The sequence below is a fragment of the Mastigoproctus giganteus genome, chromosome 7 (genome assembly GCF_048544385.1).
Source record: "Mastigoproctus giganteus isolate SK-2022 chromosome 7, ASM4854438v1, whole genome shotgun sequence".
NCBI lineage: Eukaryota > Metazoa > Arthropoda > Arachnida > Uropygi > Thelyphonidae > Mastigoproctus > Mastigoproctus giganteus.
Genome location: NC_143581.1, coordinates 80,443,347 through 80,464,159, shown reverse-complemented (window position 1 = coordinate 80,464,159; position 20,813 = coordinate 80,443,347). Strand labels below are relative to the sequence as shown.

Genomic DNA, 20,813 nt, shown 5'->3' with positions numbered 1-20,813 from the left:
TGAAGTTTGACAGCAAAAGGATGTTGAGTGGTTGTGGCACATGTTGTGACTGGTTTGGAAGAAAGAGCAGGGATTATAGAAGCCAATTCAGAAGAACAGTGCACATGGAAGTATCTATAGAAAAGTCACACAGCACAGAGACAATGTCCATGAGACAGAGAGTGGAGAGACTTTTTTTAGAGGTGAGTCATTAATTAACCAAACTGCCCTCTTTTGGATGGAAACTAGAAGCCTGAGAGGAATTTTGGGGGCACCGTCCCAAATGTGGAAACAATTATTCCATTGTAGGGCAGATTTGTAAATTTGTACAGTGTGAACAGCTGTTTGGAAGAAAAGTAACAAAAAGAGCCAAAGAGAAAATCCAGTTTTTCAGATGCAGAGGTAGTAATAACTGAAACATACTTATGCCAAGTTTGTTTGTTTGTTGTTTGGTTTTTAGGAGCATTAGCAACTAAGGCCATATTGCTTCGGGAAATGCGGTGGTCATTCCCTGACCTTTCTGCATCCTCCATATTTGGTGGTGACAGGCTCGAACCCCGGTCTAATCAAGAAGCGTGTACTATGCACTGCTGCTCCTTCCCACCTGGCTATAGAGGTGCCACTTATGCCAAGAGATAGTAAAATTCAGAGTAATCCCAAATAGAGATAAATTATCTTGCCTAGAAATCAGAGTGTCATCAAAGGTAAGTATAGGAGCAGAAGAATCCTTTTTGAAAGATATAAGACAGGATTGAGTTTCAGAAAGATTGAAATCAACTAAGTTATCTTCCCCACTGAAGAATTACTTTGAGATCAGTAATTAAGGAAATGGTAATGGATATTTGAGAAGTTGAAACTGTTTATGCAGGACAAGGTTTCTCAAACTGCAAGATGAAATGCAATGTGCTATCATCAAAACTATAAATAGAATTTCTGGTCAATGAAAGAAGGTCATTAATATACAGGAAGAAAGCAGTGGGAGAAAGACTGAACCTTGGGGAACACCAGCATTAGTAGAGAAGTTAGAGGAAAGAGAGAGCCATCTACCATCACTGGCAGTGAGCAGTGAAAGAAAAAACTGGAAACATAATTACAAAAATGCAATAATTACAGCTTGCAAACCATCCATACTGGCAATGCAATCATTGGTCAAATGGAAAGTGGCAGTTAATTAAATCCACCAATACTTTAGAAAGAGTAGAAGCAAGTGAAATGGGACAATAATTGGATGGGAGAGATTAACACCCTGGATATGAGAAGATTTCCAAGCAGAAGGGGGGAAAAAACAACAAACAGAACAGGAGCACAGGTTTTGAGAACAAGTGGAGAAATACAACCAGAACCTGGAGCTTTCTTAGCATCAAGGTTATTCAAAATCCTTCTAACATCCTTTTGATGGAAGACCACAGGAGGCACTGAATGGAGTCTACTGGGAATGGTAGGAGCTGGTTTACCAAGGTCATCAATACTCAAGTTAGAAGAAAAGTATGATGCTAGCAGATCAGCTTTATCATTGGCTGAAGAGGCAATAGAACCATTTGGTTTTGACAGAGGTAGAAATATAGACATGCAAAAGTTGCAGCCAATAGCTTTGGCAAGAGAACAGAATGCTCAAGTACCATTTGGACAACAAGCAAGTTTTCTACTCTTAGTGTTTGAAATCTAGTTTAGACTGATTCAGTAACTGCTTGAGAATGAACCTGGAGATTTGGACACAAGCTAATTGCAATAGGTAACATTCTTATCTTGAACAGCCTTAGCACATTTATTGGAAATGTGCTTTAGATAAAGAATGAGATTTTAAGGTAGAGTATGGAATAAAGGATTTCACACCTACAAGAATAATTTCACAGACACGATCTTAGTAAACAGTGACATCAGTAGATTTTCAAACAGCTATCCGACCACGGAAAAGAAATCTCGAAGATCATCCCATCTTGCATTCTTGTAATGCCAAGCAACACGATTAAGAATGGCCATGAGAAAAGGGCTCCTTTGTAGAACAGACCATCACAAAGTTGTGATCCAAGGTCCCTAGAGAACCACTCACCTAGACCATGTACTTTAGAAGAATTGTTTGTGAGAAAAAGATCAAGTGTGTTGGCTGCATGGTTAGGACTGTCTGGTATTCTGGTATGTAAATGAACAATTTGTGCGAGGTCATTAGTAATTGCAAAAGCTTCAGCATCACAACAAGCTGGTTCTGTGTGGCAAGTAAACGGAAGCCAGCTAGAGTTGTGAACAATAAAATTGCTAAGGAAAATAACCTCACTGGAGGAAAGGAAAAGTTCTACTCAAATGTGATTGCTTGTTTTGCTTTTCAATTCAATATCTTTTAAAAGTGGTTAACTTTTCTTGAAACTTCTAATCCCTCCAGTAAATACTATACAGTTTTCTATGTATGATGATATCCAATATTTATTGCCACTTTCCAGTGTTGGAAAACACTTTGTTTTTTTGGCTGCTGTTGTTAGGAAATTTCCACAAAATCTGTTATAGCTTAGCATCACTTTGTTTAATGTTATCAATAGCAATCAAAAATAGTAAATTTTTTGCCTTCGGTTTGATTTTTTTTCCTTTCTTTTAATTTTTTTAATTAACTTTCAAAAAACATTGTTCAACAATTTGTCGCCATGATTAACACAGCTCAAAGGATGATTACTTTCTATGATACATCTTCTGAAAAAGCATTCAGCATTTATGGGATATTTGAAGCTTAGAGGGGAACAGGCATTCTGTGTGTTATGGATCCATCATTCTAAAACACTGATGAATCCAATAACTTTTTATTTCAAAAGATTTAGGAGAAGTCCGGCTGGCCTGCCTCCATAATATCCACTCATGGACACTTTCTCGATGGTAAGCCCTGTTACGTCACTAACGAATGTGTAGAGTGGTTCTCTTCAAGACATCTGATAAGTGTGAAGAGGAAAAAGACCAAACCCTCCAGCACATGACAGCACGACAAAATAAATAGCCCTCAGTCCCCAGTGGCTTTCATTCCCCCTCTTACAGCAGCGATAGGATCAGAGTGGAAGCAGAAGGTGCTAAGAATCTCTGGGTACAACCAGGCTGCCATGCACGGAAACTGAACTAGGCCTGTTACAACATAAGATCGCTCATCAGTGAAGACAGGTTATTAAAGCTGGAAAAGGAATTAGAAAATGTGAATTAGAATATCACTTGGCTGAAACAAGAAGAAGAAATGAATCACTTATAAGTTTATCGAGTGGAAAGCTGCTGTACACGAATCGAAACAGTGAAAGGAGCGACGGTGGAGTTGGCTTTCTGATCCATAAAGATAAAAACATTTTGGAATTCAAATGTACATCAAGGGTGTCAAAGATACTACTCAGGATTTCTAAGAGATACAAGCTAAAGGTTATAATGATTTATACACCAACATCGAGCCACAATGATGAAGAGGTTGAAGAAATGTACAGCAAAATTGAGTCTTATAGATGAGCAGAAGTCTTATAGATGAGCAGAAAAGGAGATAAATCAAAAAGAAATCCACTACACTATCATTATGGGGCACTTCAATTCTAAGGTTGGAAAGAGACAAAACAGTGCAGAAAGGGGAACTATAGGAAATTTTGAATTGGTGAAAGAAGTGAAAGACTTGTGGAATTTGCTGAATCTCGAGTATTGTCAGTAATGAACACTTTTTCAAGAAAAGGATGAACAGAAAGTGGACATGGAAGAGTCCAAATGGATTAACAACTAATGAAATCAACTTCATCCTCACTAACAGAAGATATATCGTGAATCATGTTACCGCCCTGAACAAGGTAAATGTTGGAAGTGATCACAGAATGGTAAGATGCACACTTGATATAGATGTAAGAAAAGAAAGGAAAAAACTGACTCGAGAAAATAATACAAAGGTCTTTGAGATAAAAGAAGAGGAGAAAAAGCAGAATGAACTGGAACTTAAGAGCAAGTTTGAGCTTCTGCAGACGGCTCAGGACCAAAATATCAACAAGAAATATTACAACTTTCTGAAAGTGATAAAGCCCAAGAAACCTCTAGGTAAAAAGAAATCCAAAAAGAAAAAATTAGTCATGAAACACTTGTCATGATGAACCAAAGACAACAAATGAAGAGCAAGATAAACACTGACAAAGAGAAAATTAAGTATACTGAGTTATACAAAGCCATTAGAAAGAGACTCAGAGAGGACATAAGAAGATTTAACACAAGAAAAGTAGATCGAGAATTAAGGGAAAACAAAGGACTTAAATCAGTGGCCATGAGCAGTAATACAGAAAGACAAATGATACTGAAAATGAAGTAGCGATGGTGTACTTATAAATAGCCGAGAAGGCATAATTCAAATAGCAGAAGACTACTATAGAGAAGTATACAAGGAGTGGGGGAATGATGCCAGCAGGTGGGAAGATGGATCACAAATCAGTAACACATATGACATACCTGATATCCTTCCTGATGAGGCAGAACATGCATTGAAAAAAATGAAGAATCAGAAAGCCGAAGGGGAAGATGAAGTTACTGTAGAGTTGTTAAAATTGGGAGGAAGAGACATAACACAAAAACTGGCAAGGCTCTTCACAAAATGCATTAGAAAAGGTGTGATGCTTAAGGAGTGGAATAATGCAATCATAGTTTTGTGCGTAAGAAAGGAGATAAATCAGAAACTGGAAATTATAGACCAATTAGTTTGTTATCTCACATCTACAAGCTGTTCACAAGGGTCATTACTAACAGATTAGAAAGAACACTTGATGAGAATCCACCGAAAGAGCAAGCTGGCTTTAGGACAGGATTCTCAACTATGGATCACCTTCACGTAATATCACAGCTAATGGAGAAAGCAAATGAATATAAAATACCGTTATGCCTGCCATTTGTGGATTATGAAAAGGCATTTGACTCCATACAGCATAAGCCAATGTTTCGGGCACTGGAAAGACAAGGCATAGATATCCCATATATTATGATTTTGAAGAAAATATATGAGAATGCTACCTCCTTTATTAGACTAGACAAAGACTAGCAAATTGAAAATTGAGAAAGGAGTTTGACAAGGAGACACAATATCTCTGAAGTTCTTTACTGCTGTCCTTGAAGTTTTCAGAAGATTAGACTAGACTGGTCACAGAAAGGAGTCAGTGTGAATGGAGAATACCTAAACCATTTAAGATTTGCAGATGACATTGTGGTCATAAGCAATGATCCCAAAGAATTAGAGGAAAATCTTAATCAGTTATGTAGAGTTAGTAAGGATTTTGGACTAAAGATGAATATGGCTAAAACAAAAGTCTTGATGAACAAGTATGCCAAGGAAAGGGATATAATGATTGAAGGAGCAGTAATTGAAAAGGTGGAGTCATATACTTATCTGGGACAAGTAATTAGCTGTAATAATGATAAATGGCTGGAAGTCAAGAGAAAGAATAAATTTTGAATGGATAGCTTTCAGGAATATAGTCACATACTGAGGAGCAATATCCCAATTTGTCTGAAATGTAAAATAATGAACCAATGTATACTCCCCACCATGACTTATGGAAGTGAAACTTGGGCACTCACCAAAAGAATAGAAGAGAACTACACAGCAAAGAATGGAAAGAATTATATTGGGAATCAGACTGTTAGATAAGAATAAAAACACATGGATTAGGCAGCAAACTCAAGTAAAGGACATTTTTATCAAAACTAAAGAACTAAAATGGTTTTGGGGAGGACACAGCTCAAAGACATGGTGACAGATGGACTAAGAAAATAACAGAATGGTACCCAAGAGGAGCTAGAAAATAACAGAATGGTAACAAAGAGGAGCTAGGGAAAAAAACCTGGAAGGCAACGACGGAGATGGACAGATGAAATTTGTGAGTTTATGGGTAGTAAATGGATGGCCATTGCACAAAACAGAAGGAACTGGAAAGTTGCTGGAGAGGCCTTCATCGTGCAGTGGATTGAAAATGGCTGATAATGATGGAAGATTTCAGGGCAAGTAGGAGGGAGGCCACTACCAAAAAGGTATTTACATTCATCATACACTACAAAGAAAGTAATTACCTTTATTTTTATCCGAAAAAAATAATAGAAGCAGTCATGTTGGAGTATTAAAAACTTCTTTCTGTACTACACCCATGTCAGAATAAATATATCTATTCTACAATTATCAAAAAATTGTTTTCCCAAATAAAAATTTCCTAGAAAATATTGCATTTCAATGTATGAAACAAATAAATGACACATTCATTTTTATTAATAATTCTCTGGAAAATAAAAGTGATAATTTTCAATTTTTCACTTCATTTAAAAGTTCTCAATCAACAAATAATTTATATGATAATGTAAACTTGATCTACAGGATATACTTACCAAAGAATAATTATCTGCATTCCTTGCCTTTGCAGTTAACTTTCTCCCTCTTTCATGTATGGTCTTCTTAATAAAAGTAATAACTTCAAATGACTGCAGATCATCTGCAATTGTTCAATGGTATTTACTTATCTTTCAATGAGGTCACCAAAACTTGGTTTTCATTTGTCTTAGAGCATATAAAATATTATACCATTAAGGAAATTACTACTACATTATCCTCTATTAGAATGTAGCAAAAATCCAAAAAACCAAGCATATGTACAAGTAATCAAAAAAAAAGAATAATAATAACATTTGGACTAACACGTGAAATCAGGATCTTAGCTGTTAGTTCAAATGTTATTAATTTTATATTAACTCTGAAGGAGTTAATACTAAGCTCCCATGGGAGATGTTCTCACAGAAATCTGATAAAGACCAGTCATTTAGCAAATACAGTCGAACTTAGTTGTAACGAGCATCAAGGGACCAACATATTTCCTCGTTATAACTGTTACTCACTATATCCGTTATAGCGGAGATGGGGAAACCCCTGGTGTCATTAAACAATGAACACTTTATACCAGTGATGAGTTAAATCTACCTCCTATTTTTTAAAATTCTCAATAACTTGATAAAAAGATATATTCAAAAAACAAAAGAAATATTCGAGAGAAAACAATAATATAAGTATATACCTACATATTATTTGTATTAATATGCTTGTATAAACTACAATACATTTAATATTAAACACAATTTCTCTGTAATTAAAAACAATACTAATTAATAATAAACACGATTTCAATTAGTCTTTATTTATGAATCATAAAATTGATGTTTGTTTTAAAGATTTCACTTTGATATTTCTTAAGTTTCCCCTTAAAACACTCAATGCATTAAAAGTCTCATTACCTGCCTCAGTTCCTTCAAAAAAATTGACTAATGTGTCCATTGCACCATGAGCTTGTGAGATTATTAGCACTGATTTTGATTCACTTGTCATCATATCATCATCATCACAATCATAGTCATTATTGAGCACAGCATCTACAATGTCACTCTCTGTAGGAAGACCATAGTTAACAAGTTGTCATCGACTCATACAAATTCATCGATGTTATCTGTATTAAAACCTACAATGTTGTTAAGTAGCAACCATTCGGATAATGGTAAGTTATTTTCTTCATTTCCATCATCTTCATCTACGATTGAAATTTCATTTGAATTTAATTTCGATTTCTTGAAGCAATTCAATATGGTTGTCGAAGTAACTTTGTTACACGCATCATTCAATATATTTATAGCATCAAATATCAATATAGACTAAGTTTCTGTTCTCTTTGACTGATCAGATGTAGAACTAGAAATCTTTTATAAAATCCTTTCAAACTCTCGATTACACTTATGTCTATTGGTTGTAAAATTGATGTTGCATTGGGAGGCAGAAACACTAGCTTTAGGTTGGACAAATTTTGAATCTGGGGATATGCAGGACAGTTATCAACTAACAATAAAATATTTTTCTTCTTTTTGAACAGCTTCTTATTCCAATCATTTACGTATTGCCGAAAAATATCCGAAGTCATCGATGCTTTCTTGTTTGCAGTGTAATCCACAGGAAGTTTTCTTACATTTTTGAAACACCGAGGTTTTAACGATTTTCTGATAACAAGCAGTTTTTTTTTTTTTTAAATCAGTCTCTGTCATACTTGCACATACAAGTACCATCAAGTGAGCCTTTGATTTTTTTCCACAAACACATTTTTTCCCTCTTGAATTTAAACGTATTGTCAGGTGTCAAATTATAAAACAGTCCTGTTTTGTCGGCATTGTAGATGTCTTCATCATTGTAATCTTTTCTGATTTCTGCCCAAACACGGTCAATCCATTCATTTGCCAATATTGGATCTGCAGATCGAGAGTCTCCACCAATTTTTGCATAAACGATGTTATGTTGGTTTTTAAATCGATCCAGCCAACCATTGTTACATACAAAATACTCACGTCCAAATTGTTTAGCAAATTTTTCCGCTTGAGCATTCAAGATCGGACTATCTATTGAAAATCCAGCACTTCTTTGTGTAGTGAACCACTGAAGTAAGCTTCATTGACATCTGTAACCTCGCACTTTCTAAATTTTTTTTTCTGTTATGTTCTTTTCCAGTGCCGATATGTAAACATCTTTATTCTTCCACAATGTCAATACACTTGAAGAGGACAAAGAAAACTTTTCACACACTTCAACATTTTTTGCACCACATTCTAACTCATGAATAATTTTCACTTTTTTTCGAATTGAGAGACACACTTTTTTAGTAGACGTTTCCAAATGAAGGGTTCATTTCTAATTGATTTTACTTTAAGAATGATAAAGTTATCTGCATACAAAGTTCTTAGATGTCCCGCAATGCATACAAAGTTCTTAGAAGTCAAGAAATCCATTCAAGATTCTTAAAAGTCCCGAAATGCATTTAAAGTTCTTAAAAGTCCCATTTCCAAAATTCTTAGAAGTCCCGAAATAAATTTATGGTTCAGTGAATACAAGACAATCTGTAAATAGGGTAATGCAACAAATGGAACACCAATGCAGTAGTGTATAGCACCCACGTCCCCAGAGGACAAGGTCATAAACCGGTCACTAATCCGAGGTAGGCTGTCATAAACCTAAGTCGCCCTTTTCATTTTCGTCTATTCCAAGAATTACGTTTTTCCAACTACCCAAGCAATTAAGAATGCTTGCATATTTACCAAAATTTGTTCGGTATATCCTTGTAGTATGCTCGTTATAATGGGAATACACGTAAATTAAAATCATTATGGCTTTTTCTCATTACAGCTGTGATTTCGTTAATTATATGATCATTATAACCAAGTTCGACTGTATATTATCTTCCTACACCTTCACGCTTGAATATATAGCAACTAATCTTGAAGTGCAGGAGATCTGCGAACTTACTTAATAAGTACAGGTCAATGTTGAAAAAAGTCGCAAGTTAGGGTTAAATTTGGAAGTGCTTGCAATTCTGCCCAGACACAATAGGATGGAGTATATGATGAGAGACTTTTCAATCAATTCAGCCTTGGATATATTGTGCAAGGCTCATGGGGTACAATTTTTCTCAGCAGGTCTGTGCTTGTTAACAGGAGAGATTGATTCTACAAGGATGGGATACACTTAAATAGAAAGGGTGCAAGAATATTTGCTGACACTATCAAGATAATGTAAGGTGGGTCAGAAAACAGGCAGAGAAGGAAGTGATACTTGCACTGCTTCTATTGGAATTAGCAGCAGACAGGAAAGCAAGTTGCTGGAGATTTCAGCATCTGCTTGGAGTCAACATGAAACAAGTAACTACGTAGGCTGTGTTAGGGTAACTAATAGTAAGAACAGGTACAAGTATACCTAAATGTGCACACACCAATGTTAGGAGTATAGGAAATAAATTTGATGAATTTGAAGTGCTGGTCAAGACATCAAAGGAAGATATTCTTGGGATATCAGAGATGTGGTGTCACACAGATATAAGGTAAGAAGAAGAATTGGAATTTGGGGAGTACACTGTATACAGAAAGGATAGACAGGATAAGAAGGGAGGAGGGATTATGCTGTTAGTTAAGAAACACACAAAATCAAAGGAGGTGCAACCAGTTGATAGTGGTTGACAGTGCAATGTTGAGTCAGTTTGGTGTGAAAAAAACACTGGAAAATCAAAATTGAGAGTAGGAGTGTGTTATAGGCCTAATGATTCTGATGAGTATAATAAACAACTGTACAGGGAAATAGAGTGGGCCAGTAAATCAGAGAGTCTGTTAATGGGGGATTTTAACTTGCCAGGTACTGACTGAAAAATGTCACGTGATCATTTGCACACCAGGGAGACTTTTGGGGATTTATTCAATGATTGTTTTGTACAGCAGTATGTTCAAGAGGCAATCAGAGAGTATAATGCTCTTGATCTAATTATCACCCATGATCATTTTTGATTAAGAATCTAGAGATAAAGGAACCACTAGTTGACAGTGGCTACAGTGTACTGATGTGGATTTGGAACCACTAGGAGGCAGTGATCACAGTGTACTGATGTGCGATTTACTCAAAGATGTAACCTCAAAGATTTCCTCAAAGATCAAGGATAAAAATAATTTTGATATCATATATTTGGATTTTAGTAAATCTTTTGATACTGTTGCACATGGAAGACTGCTTCCCTTAATGCCGTACTGCTCCAACTACAAGTTGGGGCAGTACGGCATTAAGGGCAAGTTGCTACAATGAATAAAAAGATGCGTGAATAGGAGAAGACAGAGAATGGTAATCAATGGGCACTGCTCTTCATGGACTAACGGTATTAGTAGAGTCCCCCAGGTTTCAGTGTTGGACCCATTGTGGTTTTGTATATTTATCAATACTATTCATAAAGGCATATCGGGCTTAATGTTCAAGTGGGCAGATGATACAAAGGTTGGCGGTGTTGTTAATGACAGTAATGACAGTATGATACTGCAACAGGATCTATAAAATTTGGCCTGATGGGCTGAGAAGTAGCAACTGAAGTTGAACATTGATAAATGAAGTACTGCATATGGGTAGTAGTAACCCCAGAGACATGTACTAACTGTGTGATACTACATTCAGAGTAGTGAAGAATGAAAAAGACCAGTGGGAAAATTGTGCAGGCAGATATGAAGATTTCTGAGCAGTGCAGATAGGCTGCCAGAATAGGTCATGGGTTCTTGTCAATAATATAAAGGAATTTTGGTAGCAGGGATAAGCAAGTGACTATCCCCTTGTATAAGACAATGGTCAGGGCACACCTTGAGTACTGAGTACAGGTCTGGAGGGCTCATTTTTGGAAGTAGAGTTGCTTGAATGACAGAGGACAGCAAGACTCATGAAGTAAACAAAGGGGGTGCATCTTAACAAGAAAGGCTTAAGTTCCGCAACTTGCAGCATCTGGAGACTAGACACCTACGAGATGGTCTGATTGAGATCTATAAGGCCTTGAGTGGATTGAGCAGAATCAATGCTGACAGGGTACTTCCATTTGCTGATATTACAAACCTAAGGAGGCATAAATTAAAATTGAGGAAAGATAGTTGTCAAATAGATGGGCAGAAATTTGCCTTAAGCCATTGGGCAGTTGATTGCTGGAACAAACTTCCATCTGTTGTTTTGGAAGTTGATAGCTTAAATAAATTCAAGAAAGAACTGGACAAACATTTAGAGCAAATGGATGGGTGAAATGGGATCATTTTATTTTATTATTTTATTTTTTTATTGGCTGATGCTGCTTATGCTTGATTTCTTGCAACATATGCCTCTGCTAATATCCCCATGAATAAACCTTCAAGATGTAAATTAATGCTTTACTAAAAGCAACCAGCCAAATATAAATCAGCCGGGGGGGGTGTCACATTAGGGCCCACTACTTTACAGAATAACTAAGCAACACTAGGTAGTAAATAATTCTTATCACCTCTTGTAATTTCATTGTCTAGATAACTGTAGGTGTTAAGAGGCCAAAATTGTTTTTGAACTCCCGAAAAGAAAAAATTATTTTTATCCATCTTTTCCACCAATTAATACGAGAGCATTTTTTTTTTTTTTTTCCAGCTTTAGATGTTGATATTAAAATTAAAAATAAAATTAATACAAGGTTTTATCAGTCCAAATGAGATTTGGAACAGATCAAGAGTATAAAACTTGCTTCTTGCCAAAGCTATTGGCTACAACTTTTGTTCACCCCTGTCAAAACCAGATGGTTCCATTGCCACTCCAGCTAAAGATATAGTTGACCTGCTAGCATCCTACTTTTCTTCTAACTCGAGGGGAGCCCTGTTGGCCGCTGACCGTCTTGCCACGTAATTTTTAGCTCTTGGATTTTTTTTTTTTTTTTTAATAGTGAAAATAATGCAGTTGATCTCTGAAGTTTGGTACCAGTTTGAAGAGTTTCATCAGTGGAATCACTTGGTGAGTTTGTTTTTGTTTATTCTCGGGTGTATATTGAATACTGAGATGTAATTTATCCATTGCTATTGTTAATGGTCAGGTCACCATGCTACCATTAGCATAGCTTTGGGGAGAGCAGAACTTGAAATTTGCCTTGCTGCCATGCCCATTTCTCACTCTAGACGTTGGAGGGGAGTTCCCCCTAAAGTAACCTTGTGTGCTTAAAATGCATCACCATTCATTTTGCCTTCAGGTTGCATATGGGAAACAGCAACTCCAGAGCAACGTATCAACTCTGTGGTACTACACTGACAGTGGTAGAGAATGAAAGGGACCTGGGGGTGGTGGTGCAGGCAGATATGAAGTTCTCTGAGCAGTGCAGACGAGCTGCAAGAGTAGTTCATGGTGTATTGTTAATGATATATAGGAATTTTTCTAGCAGGGATAAGGAGGTGATTATTCCCTTGTATAAGGCAATGGTCAGGCCACACCTAGAGTACTGTATACAGGCCTGGAGGCCTCATTTCAGGAAGGATGTAGAGCTGCTGGAACGAGTACAGAGAAGGGCAACTAGATTGGTGAATGGGACAAAGGGGTTCTCTTACGAAGAAAGGCTTAAGTTTTGCAAATTACAGTGTCTGGAAACTAGGCACCAGCGGGGTGATCTGATAGAGGTGTACAAAGCCTTGAATGGTTTGAGCATGCTCAATGCTGATGGGATTCTTCCTCTAGCTCAGAAAAATCACCTGAGAGGGCATAAATTCAAATTGAGGAAAGACAGATGTAGGATAGATGGGCGGAAATTTGCCTTTAGCCAGCGGGTGGTTGGTGGGTGGAACAGACTTCCATCCCTTGTCGTGGAAGTTGATAGCCTAAATAAGTTTAAGGCTCAGCTGGACAGGTATTTCGAACGAACAGAGGGGTGAAGTGGAAGTGGTTATTTTTATTTATTTATGTTACTTAATTTTTTTTTTTTTTTTTTTTTTGGCTGATGCTGCATAAGCTTGCTTTCTTGCATCAAATGCCTCTACTAATGCTAATGCTAATTTTCATGTTTTTTATAAAATGTGCTACAGTCTACCATAGACTTAGCATGGAAGATATGTACTTTAGAAAATATCCCACCTGCACAAATTGTAAACCAGCAAAGGCTCCACGTCAGCACTCAAAAAGGGATAGCCAGTGACCCGTATTTCAAAAGGCATGCAGATCCTACCGATTCCGGATCAATTATAGATAAACTCCCAACTGCAGATTACAACCCAGAGGTAAAACTAATCCAAATCAATGCACAGCATGCAAGGGTGGTCATGGACCAACTGAAGCTGAAGATCAAGGAGCACTGGGTGGACATCGCCATATTGCAAGAACCCTACGTCCATGCGGGGTAGGGTTCACAGCTACCCCTTGTTGTACAAAATGGTACAATGCATAACATATAAACCTTGGACAACAATTATTGTGAGATACCCAGACTTCTCAGTCACCAAAATTACACAGCACTGTGCCACCATAGTATGTGCCCAAATTATAACTTCACTGGAAACCATATTTGTTCTCTCCCTGCATAGTCATCCTGGAGAAAACACAAGCAATTTAATTGATACAATTGGCTGTACAGCTGCTGCTAGGTGGGTGAGTGCTCATTGGATTTGATTCAAACTGTCGCTCTACGCTATGGCAAAGTCAAACGCCAGATAGGATAGCACATCAAAGGGTTCAAGACTGGAAAAATTTCCACTCTCAACCGGCCTCCGAGTTATAAACCGACCGGGTAACCTAAATACTTACAGTGATCTGCTCTGGGAGAGCACTATTGCAACACCTGATTTAGCCTACAAGCTGGCAAACTGTACTGTACTGTACAAGAAGCCTGGACTACCTCGGATCACAGAGCAATTATCTTCTCACTCCATCAGTCTGTGGAACGTTTCCCACTGATCCGGAGGGAAACAGTCTGCTACAATACCAAAAGAGCTGATTGATTCCACTTTCATGCAGAGCTCTCAAATATCTTGCTGGATGACAACCCCATCACCTTCTCTCATACCGGAGGACTGTGTAAAGAAAATCTAAACCACAATCAGATGTGCAAGTGACCTCTCTATTCCGTGCAGAAGGCCATACACCTACCATCCCCTAGTGGAATCCAAAACAAAATGACCTGAGAAAATGAATGCATCACTCCAGAAAGAAGTTCCAATGACTGCAAGCCACTCACCTTCCCCCCCCCCCCAGTGAAGTTGCGGCAGCATGCAAGGAGTACCACACCACAAAAAATGCATACACCAGTAAGATCTGAGCATGCAAAAATGTGTCAGGGTGCACCCTTGTAGCCACCACTGGGAACGATGACCCTTGGGGCATTGTTTTTAAAATTGTTAGAAATCGGCTCCCAAGAGGTGAGGTAGTTCACACCACACAGAAACCAGATGGCACATTTACATGCTTCTGGAATGACTCCATCCAAAATATTCTCAGCTATATTTATCCACATCAGCATACCGCAATGACCCAAGAACAACAAAAAATGAAGACGTCAACCAAGCCTACCATTGAACCGCCTTTCACCCTAATGGAGACGGACCTGGCCCTCACTAAGGCTAAGGAGGGTAAGATGCCGGATGCTGGCCTCCTCAAGGTGGATATGGTCAAGAAATTTGTCAAAGCCTACCCAAACAAGCTACTAAGTCTATTCAACAGGTGTCTTAGAGAAGAAGTTTTCCCAGATGGTTGGAAGACTGCTTCCCTGAGACTGATCTTAAAAACAATGACAAGAACCAACAAAACCCTGCCTCCTATAGACCAACAGCTCTGCTTTCTGTATTAGCTAAACTACTAGAACGACTCCTCTTACTCCATCTAACTACCCTCTACACAGAACAGCAACTTGCCTCACCAGTTCAATTTGGTGTCAAACCAGGGTTCTCCACTGAAGATGCTAAATACTGCCTAACCAACCAGGCATTCAACAAATCTCAAAGTACTGTCTAGTAATCACAGTGGACTTTGCCGGGGCTTTTGACCTCCTATGGTTTTCCCTCCTGTACTGCGCAGGCACAGGAGGGAAAATGTCCCTGGCAAGCTATACAATTATCTGCGAACATGCCTTAATAATCGAAGAGTCCAGGTGGTCAACAAATATCAACTGCTGCACAGACATATCCACTGAGGTGTCCCCAGGGCTCGGTCCTAGGGCTCTTTCTTTGGTCCATCGTCTTGGATGATTTCCTGGGGATGGATCTGGGCGAGGTCCGGCCCCTGGCCTTTGCTGCTGATTAAGTCCTGATCCCGGGAGCAAACACTAGAGCAGCACTTGAAATCATGTGGCATTATGCAACCTACAAAATTGGGCAGCCACACACAACCTAAAAATCTCTGGAGAAAAGACAAAAGCAATATTACTGAAAGGAAAACTGCAAATCGGGAGACTACCTACAATAAAACTAAACAATATCCCAATCCACCTGTTCGCCAACCGGGCTAGCCAGGTGGGTAAAGTGCCTGCCTGGCAACCCAAAGGTTGTAGGTTTGAATCCCGTCTCGGGCTTCAGTAAAATGCAAAAACCTTGGGAGGTGCATTATGGCCACAGAAGCTGATGTGCCAACAACTAACAAAAAAAAAAAAAAAAAAAAAATTCAACCTGTTACTGGAGGTTAAGTATCTGGGAATTCAAATCAATGCTAGCCTAACCTTCCATGCCCACCTCAAATACTTGGCAGGAAAAATCCAAAGATATACAGCCATGGGACAAAACATAAGGAGAGCAGATTGGGCATAAAATCCAAAGCCCTCTCATCTATAAAGTGGTCCTGGTCCCAATTCTCACCTATGGAGCCTCTGTCTGGTGCACCAAAGCGACCATGGAGAGAAATTAACCCAAACTGGATTCCAAAGATTCATGATACTGTCCATCTGCAGGGAGTGCAGAACAGTCAGCACCCCTGCACTCCCAGTTATAAGAGGTTGTCTCCCACTCTACCCATGAGGTAGGTAGAAGAGGACTCTTCACTCAACTCAAGAAAGCATCCCAGCACAGGTTCTTAATTTCCAACTCGATTTGCAACAGTACTTGATTTGCAACTTCGCTATCTCCCCTAGCAAACGATCTGAAGCGAGAGAGGAGGAGAATTACCAATCACCTCGCAGATCTGTGGCAATGCTCTTGGGAATCCACAACAAAAGGAGACATCACAAGACACTTCCTGCCATGCATCAACCTGGCTTATCTAAAAGACCCTCCCTAATTTACGCTTCATCTCCACTTAACCTTTATCATTACAGGCCACAGATCATTCAAACTGAAACTAAACATTAGCATTAGTAGAGGCATTTGATGCAGGAAAGCAAGCTTATGCAGCATCAGCCAAAAAAAAAAATAAAATAAAATAAAAATAAATAAATAAATAAATAAAAAATAACCACTTCCACTTCACCCCTCTGTCCATTCGAAATACCTGTCCAGCTGAGCCTTAAACTTATTTAGGCTATCAACTTCCACGACAAGGGATGGAAGTCTATTCCAGCAACCAACCACCCGCTGGCTAAAGGCAAATTTCCTCACGTCTATCCTACATCTGTCTTTCCTCAATTTGAATTTATGCCCTCTCAGGTGATTATTCTGAGCAAGAGGAAGAATCCCATCAGCATTGAGCATGCTCAAACCATTCAAGGCTTTATACACCTCTATCAGATCACCTCGCCGGTGCCTAGTCTCCAGACACTGTAATTTGCAAAACGTAAGCCTTTCTTCGTAAGAGCACCCCTTTGTTCCATTCACTAATCTTGTTGCCCTTCTCTGTACTCGTTCCAGCATCTCTACATCCTTCTTGAAATGAGGCCTCCAGACCTGTATACAGTACTCTAGGTGCAGTCTGACCATTGCCTTATACAAGGGAATAATCACCTCCTTATCCCTGCTAGAAAAATTCCTATATATCATCAACAATACACCATGAGCTACTCTTGCCGCCCGCCTGCACTGCTCAGAAAACTTCAAATCTGCCTGCACAACCACCCCCAGGTCCCTTTCATTCTCTACCACTGTCAGTGTAGTAACACAGAGTTGATATGTTGCTCTGGGGTTGCTGTTTCCCATATGTAGTACTTTACATTTGTCAATGTTAAACTTCATTTGCCACCTCTCAGCCCATCTGCTCAACCTTTCCAGATCCTGTTGCAGTAGCATAGTGTCAGTAGTGTCCTTGACAACCCTGCCAACCTTCGTATCATCTGCAAACTTGGACATTAAGCTTGATATACCATCATCAATATCATTTATAAATACAGAAAACAATAATGGACCCAATACTGAACCCTGAGGGACTCCACTAATAACATTAGTCCACAATGAGCAGTGTCCATTGATTACCACTCTCTGTCTTCTCCCCCTCAACCACCCCTTTATCCATAGCAGCAATTTGCCTCCAATGCCACACTGCTCCAATTTGTGCAGCAGTCTTCCATGTGCAACAGTATCAAAAGCCTTTCTAAGATCCAAGTATATAATATCAAAGTTATTCCCTGCATCCAGTTCTTTTGTGACTGCATCATAGTATCCAATCAAATTGGTCAGGCAAGACTTCCCCTTAACAAAACCATGCTGTGTCTGAGCTATAACTGAAGTCTTGTCTAGATGATCCTGCAGTGCTTCTTTAACCAGTGCCTCCATTAATTTTCCAGGAACAGAAGTTAAACTAACAGGTCTATAATTACTTGTGTCGCCCTTTGATCCTCCTTTGTGAATTAGGGTCACATTTACACATCTCCAGTCCATGGGTACTTCCCCTGAGTCCAAGGAAGCTCTCATAACTATGGCTAAGGTTTTGCTTACTTCCTTTGCTGCTTCCTTTAATATAACTGGATAGATCCCATCCACCGCAGGTGCCTTTCTTGTATTTATCTTCAACAATTTCTCCTCCACTTTACTCTCAGTTATTACAAGATTATCTAGCTTATTGCCAGAGTGCAATACACCTCTGGCATTCCCCTCGCTGAATAACTCCTCATGTGTGAATGTCGATGCAAAATATTCATTCAGTTTGTTAGCTACCTGAGCAGGATCATCAACAGTTGACCCATCGATATCAAGTGGACCAATCTGATTCATCCCCTTCCTTCTAGAGTTTACATAAGAACTCTTTGCTGTTCTTCTTTGCATCCCTTGCCAAAGATTTCTCGTAATCTGCCTTCGCCTGCCTAACCTCCTTTGTAACTTGGTTACAGATCAACTTGTATCTATCATAGGCTTCTGTGTCACGTGTTAATTTGTATGTATCCCATGCATTTTTCTTCTCTTCCATATGTCTCATTAGTTCATCTGACATCCAATTAGGCCTAATCCTTGAACAATATTTCTTAGTTGGTATGTAAAGCCTAGTAGCTTCCAAGATAAGTTCTTTGAATGCTTCCCATTTTGAATTTGCTGTTGGTAACATCATCAGTTGGTCCCACTGTATAGAATTTAAATACTGTCTCAGTCCATCGTAGTCGCCTTTACGAAAGCAATAACCCTTCCCTTTACCCCTAATGGTAGTTACCTCTTTGAGTAAATCCCACTTCAGCACACTGTGAATACTGCCACCTAGTGGTTCATTTACCTGCAGATTCTTAATGCATGAAGAATCACTATTGATAATCAAATCAAGAGCATTACTCCCTCTAGTTGCCTCCTGAACATGCTGATGTAGGAAACAATCATCCAATAAATCCACAAAAGCCCTGCTAGTGTGTGAGTGACCAGCCCCCAAATTCCAGTCAATATCTGGGAAATTAAAATCCCCCATTATAAGACTCTCTGATTTACTGGCCCACTCTATTTCCCCGTACAGTTTCTTATTATACTCAGAGCATTAGGCCTATAGAACACTCCTACTCTCAATTTTGATCTCCCAATGCTTATGTCACACCAAACTGACTCGGCACTGCACTGTCCAGCAATGTCGACTGGCTTCACTTCCTTGGATTTTATGTATTTCTTAACTAATAGCATATCCCCTCCTCCCTTCCTATCCTGTCTATCCTTTCTGTAGACATTGTACTCCCCAAATTCCAGTTCTGCATTCCTTATATCTGTGTGACACCACGTCTCTGAAATCCCCACAATATCTGCCTTTGATGTTTTGAGCAATACCTCAAATTCATCAAATTTATTTACTAAACTCCTAGCATTGGTGTACATGCAAGTATACATGCACCTGTTCTTTTTCTTAGCTACCCTAACACAACCTATGTGTTTATTTGTACCCCAATGATTCCCAGCAGTCTCTGAAATATCCTGCATCTTATTTTCCAGGCTGCGGCTTATTCCAATAGAAGCAGTGCAAGAATCACGTTCACCTCTGCCAGTGGCTACTGTTAATCTATTAGTCCTTGTATCCCCCCAATCTAGCAGTTTTCCGACACACCTAACACTGCCTCAATAGCATCAGCAAACATTCTTGCACCCTTTCTATTTAAGTGTATCCCATCCCTGTAGAAACAGTCTCTCCTGTTAACAAGTACAGACCAGGCTGAAAAAAATTCTACCCCTTGAGCCTTGCACAATCCTTCCAGGGCCGAATTGATCGACAGGGCTCTCATCATATACTCCCTCCTATCGTGTCTGGGCAGAATTGCAGACACTTTCAAATTCAACCCTAATTCACGACTTTTTTTCAATAGTGACCTATACTTGTTAAGTTATTCCGCCGGTCTCCTACTCTTAATATCATTAGTGCCAACGTGTACAACTATATCACCTTTTGTGCCCTTAAAAGATGATATCCGCTCTACAACGTCATCAACCTTTGCCCCTGGCAGACATACCCTGGTCCTGTTCCACCTATCCTTTTTACAAAGCATGTTTCCCGTTTCCCTGACAAACAATATCCCAATAACTTAGTGCAGAAAGTTATCCTCCTCCACTGTGGAGAGGAAGAATCATAAAGTCATCAAGTCTACGACTGCCCTTCCTATGGCACTTCCAGGCTAAAATTCCTCACAGGGATCCAATGCAACCCCCAGAATCAAGAATTTCTCCAACTCCAAAGTGAGGACACATATAAATGTCTGACAATATTTGCACAAGAAATCTTCACCATAAGTAAAGCTAAGATTACTGAGCACAGAGCGACACAAGGACTGCAACAGACCTAGATTGATGTGGGACAATACCACCCATAAAGACAAGACTATTCCAACCCAGATAAGGTATGATCCAATTACTAGAACGAATTTGTGTAGAAACTTCTGGCATTGGAATGCGGGATAAATTGCAAACCCATAAGGGTAGGACTGCTGGCACCATTGGTGCGGGATTGCTGGCACTCTCCACAGCGTGGGATCAACTAGTAAACCCCTCGGGCGTAGAATTCAGCTGATATCTGCGGCGAGATTGTCTGTGCTCTCGTGTCAGCACGAGCCTCTAGCGGTCACGTGAGACCATCCATCACCATGACAATTATTCCCTTTCCCCTACCCTTACTTTGCCTTCTATGTATATCCTAACTTCTCTTTCAAGCCACCTGAAGCTTTGCCCTCATTTTGACCTACCTTCGCTATCTCCCC

The 20,813-nt window shown here is 39.1% G+C and overlaps 1 protein-coding gene across 1 annotated transcript in view; it reads right to left on the bottom strand.

The window, feature by feature from the left end:
• Positions 1 to 20,813, bottom strand: part of LOC150083025 (DNA-dependent protein kinase catalytic subunit-like) — a 266,817-nt gene that overhangs the window by 160,530 nt on the left and 85,474 nt on the right. Inside the window, exon 8 of the mRNA XM_090378358.1 lies at positions 6,331 to 6,434. Within this exon, the coding sequence (XP_090234484.1) occupies positions 6,331 to 6,434 (104 nt within the window). The remainder of the gene's footprint in view (positions 1 to 6,330; positions 6,435 to 20,813) is intronic.